We start from the raw sequence: 3946 nt of genomic DNA on the forward strand, positions 1-3946 counted from the left end.
ATAAAAAATGGACCAAGATTTTAATAGAAAGTGGACCAAGATTTTTTTATCCGAACATATTTGCGTTCAAAGGAGTAATTCTATGAATCATGGTGAACGAAAAAATGCACAGCCATTTTATTAACAAATAAAACCATTTAAGTTGGTGAAATTTAGATAATAATTACTTTGCTTTCTCAAAGAGTTGCATCAGAGCATTCGTAACGATTTGACAAAACAAAAACGTTTTTTTTTTTCAAATCGGCAGAGGTTTACAATCAGAAAATGATGAATTTCCCTAAAAATATAGCTCTTTCCAGCATACAATATTTTTAACGAGGTCTATGATTAAAAATTTTCTGGCATCTTTGCGTAATCACACAATAGAACTCAGATAAGGAAGTAAATGAAGCCAGCTAATTATTAAACATGATGGTATAAAAATAAAATTTCCGTCTTTTCAACCAACTCTGAAGGTCCCAATTATGTGCAAGTTTTCTGCAGACACCTCGGGGTGCGGGGGTTACAATTTCTTCATTGGTGATCTCGTATCCAAAGATGACGCGACTCCACTTGAAGGAAATGTAATAAAGATAGAGGGACTGTGCGCGTATTTAACATGATGCAAGCAGAAAAAGCATAGCAGGTGTCTAAAGCAAAAGTGGTCTCACTACGCTTTTCGAACTTTCATTTCGATACGCACGCAGTTTTGGCAATTATTAATCCCGTGCGCCCCCGAGTTTGGTCAGATAGATTGGCATTTTGCAATGTGGAAAGGAATATGGTGACAGCCTATGGATTAAAAACTAGCATGCAACCCCAAATGTCACATGCTAGGATGTATATTGTAATGTGGAATCGAATCATGAGGCAGATCATGAATTATAAAGAGAACGCTGACACAAGCCACTGACATTATAGAATTTAGAATGTTCATGCCGAGGTGCAAGTTCAGTTGAACAAACTCAGACTGTGTTCATTTGCGATCTGAAGTCATCAGTCACATTGTCAGCTTTGATGTCTTTGCAAGCATGGAGCATTTGTTCAACAGCCTCGCCGCTTCACCTGAACCAACGCTGAGCACGGTGGACATGCTCTTCTTATCAGATATACATACACGTGTGATGAAAAAAATTTGTTCGAACACACATTGAGGTTCTTTTAGCAAATAACTTCCCATGAAAAAATGAGAAAATTTAAGCAAAATTCGATCATCTTCACTTATATTTTCACTTTATTTTAGATATCTTCAATTTTTTTAACCTGAAAGATTAAATTTTCCAAAGAAACCGTCTTATCTAAATTCCAACAATATATTGTGGATCTAGATGCCATTAGCTGTGGTGACGGATAGTCTCTGACAGACAGCTGTAAGCACGCGATCGACAAATAAAACCAACTGTTTCAATAATATCATAAACCTATAAAGTCAGACCATGTATCGCACCGAGTCACAGGACTGCTAACAGCCTTTCGTTCACGACGCGTTTTGCCTAGAGCCTCTTACCGCTTCAGCCTTTACGACTACCACCAAGATGAAATCTGTCCGTCTTGTCCTTCTCATAGCAACCTTTGCCTACTCCGGTGTTGACGGGTAAGTGTACACAGCAGTTGCATTCGTGCACTGTGCTCTCCCCTTCTGTTTACTTTTATCCTAAATTATTGGATGATATTGCTTTGTGCTCTAATTTTGTACAGCCTCCACAAATCAATGCTGGAAAAGTTGCGAAAATGTTGCATTTAGAGTTATGGATATTACTTGTTTTCAGAACTAAAATGGAAAACTTTCATTTTACTTATGTTACTTACCTGGTGTACTTATTCGTGTTCCTTTCTCCGCCGTGTGCAAAATAGCTACCGCCCCAAAAGTGCGTGTGGGAAGGCCCTCTACTATAACTTGACCAGTAACTCCCAGGTTAAAGCCGTCAAAACCTGCGCCTCCGATCCACTGGCAGATGCCGCCGTGAAAGCCATCGCAAGTTAGATATCTCAAGATTTATTACTTTCAATTGATTGATCTGAATTTTTCTATTATTGCGCTAAGCATGGACAACTAATCTAATTGCTAATTTTTGTATCCAAAACTCAGTTCTCGACTTTTTCTTTTCAATTATTGGTGTTTTCTAGAGAAGTATCTTTAAATAGTGAGTGGAACCACCACAAATTCGTGAGAGATCTAAAACAATAAGTAACAGTTTACGATTTGTGCAGGTTACGGCTGTGCGAAGTACGCCTTCCAGGAAGGCCCTCTCAAGTGCGAAGTTGGTGCAGCTCCCTTCATGAAATGTTTAGCGGGAAAACTTGGTTACGTAAGTCAGGAAATATTGCCAAGGTGCCTTTTCATCATCTGTCATGAACTCCACTTTCAATATTAGCTGACACTATATTTTTGTTGTTGAACGTGGCAGCTCATAATGTAACCAACGCTATAATTAGTGCACCATCAGAGATATCTAATTCAAACAATTCCATAAGTTATTAAATTGTATTATGAATTTACTACGCTTGTAAATGTGAGTACAGAACTCATTCATTCATTTCTAGTTGAAGGCTGATGGGTCCATCGACAACATGAAGATCTTAGCCCAGTACAGGAGAGACGCCACCAGAGACCCTGCCTGCAACGCTGCTCGGTACAACTTCGCTGAGAATAAATGTGGCACTACCATTGACAACTATGCTGTAAGTTTTTATTGCCTTAGCAGGACTCGCTTTAATTTCATAGCAGGAAAATAAGTTGAGATTATTTTAAACCGAATTTAGATTTAATGTTAACTTAGAAGCCAAGTGATAATTTGATTTACGAGTAAGTGGAAACTTATGCAAATCATTCATAGGTTCCTGTGAAAATACGTGTCTAAATTTCAGACTATCCAGGAAGTTTCTTTGATTTGGTAATCCCTTTTTCTGATGCCCATGTGACATATGATTACCTATGAATCTGTGTCGCATATCATTCTACCTCTCCCTAATTTCTTGGAATAACGCTTTGTAAATTTTTCTACAATTATAGGCATTATTTTACTTATATCCAATACAACTGAAGCATCACTTCACGCCATGAACATTCTTGCTGATATAATGAACTATATTGCAAACAGTTCCTGGCGAAGATGGCATGCCTCGCTGCAGCGGCAGACCAGTACCTTGGGTGAACTGCTCCTTATTTTGTCATCTGATTGGAGGCTTCGAAGTGTTCACTATATAAAAGCTCTGAAACAACAGGTGCACAATAATAATTAGGGGACCACTTTCTCCAGTCAATGCATCCACGTGATGTAAAAATTGTCTAATTGGAAATTTGTCCGGTGTCAATTCACTTGACCTGATAGAGATTAATTTGTGAAACAGTAAATTCAATAAAATCCTGCATAAAATCATATATTAACAATTATTATTATATTTAAAAGTGAAACTGAAAGCCACCTGAAGACTAGTACAAAGCATTTCGCTTTGTTCCAATATATTTTGTGTCAAGAAATTTTATATTTGATGCACTTGAAATTAATAGAATTTGACATGTTCAATGTAATGTGGCTTAAATATAATTTTCAAATAAATAAGAATTTAACCAATCATTATATAAACTTAAATATAATCAGAAATTATCATGTCTTTAGCGTTCCTTGTACTTTAAAATTAGTGACTTGTTGCCTTTCGAACCTCTGCACTTGATTTTACCTCTTCTGACAACATTCAACAATGGGACTCTTGCAAAGCTTGGGCGAAACAATTTACAATACACAATGTGCATGAATGTTGTTTTTATTGGCCCTTTTGTTGTGGAAAAATGTTGGGTTGTCTGTTGCCCAAATCTCACCCTGTTGAACGCACATTCAAATCATGAAGAAATTTAAAAAAAAGTATTAAGTAAAGTACACATATAAACAGTAAACACAAAAGACCCAAGAAACCAATACGTAGCTATACATTTAAGTAGCAAAGATGCGATGCATTTAGTTTCTAG

General features: G+C 36.9%; 1 protein-coding gene across 1 annotated transcript; it reads left to right on the plus strand.

Moving 5' to 3' along the window:
* The first annotated feature begins 1420 nt into the window (after positions 1-1420).
* On the plus strand, positions 1421-3333 carry LOC108673860. Its single transcript, XM_018161739.2, has 5 exons — positions 1421-1573; positions 1834-1958; positions 2191-2288; positions 2524-2661; positions 3081-3333. Exons 1-5 carry the CDS (start codon positions 1515-1517, stop codon positions 3132-3134), a joined length of 474 nt encoding a protein of 157 aa, XP_018017228.1. The 5' UTR covers positions 1421-1514; the 3' UTR covers positions 3135-3333.
* The last annotated feature ends 613 nt before the right edge of the window (positions 3334-3946 follow it).

This window comes from Hyalella azteca, unplaced genomic scaffold, assembly GCF_000764305.2.
Source record: "Hyalella azteca isolate HAZT.00-mixed unplaced genomic scaffold, Hazt_2.0.2 contig16486, whole genome shotgun sequence".
Lineage (NCBI taxonomy): Eukaryota > Metazoa > Arthropoda > Malacostraca > Amphipoda > Hyalellidae > Hyalella > Hyalella azteca.

Coding starts and splice junctions, on each gene's coding strand:
- LOC108673860 (XM_018161739.2), top strand. CDS start 1,515: ATGAAATCTGTCCGTCTTGTCCTTCTCATAGCAACCTTTGCCTACTCC. Junction 1,574..1,833: donor GCCTACTCCGGTGTTGACGG/GTAAGTGTACAC, acceptor TGTGCAAAATAG/CTACCGCCCCAAAAGTGCGT. Junction 2,662..3,080: donor CTACCATTGACAACTATGCT/GTAAGTTTTTAT, acceptor TATTGCAAACAG/TTCCTGGCGAAGATGGCATG.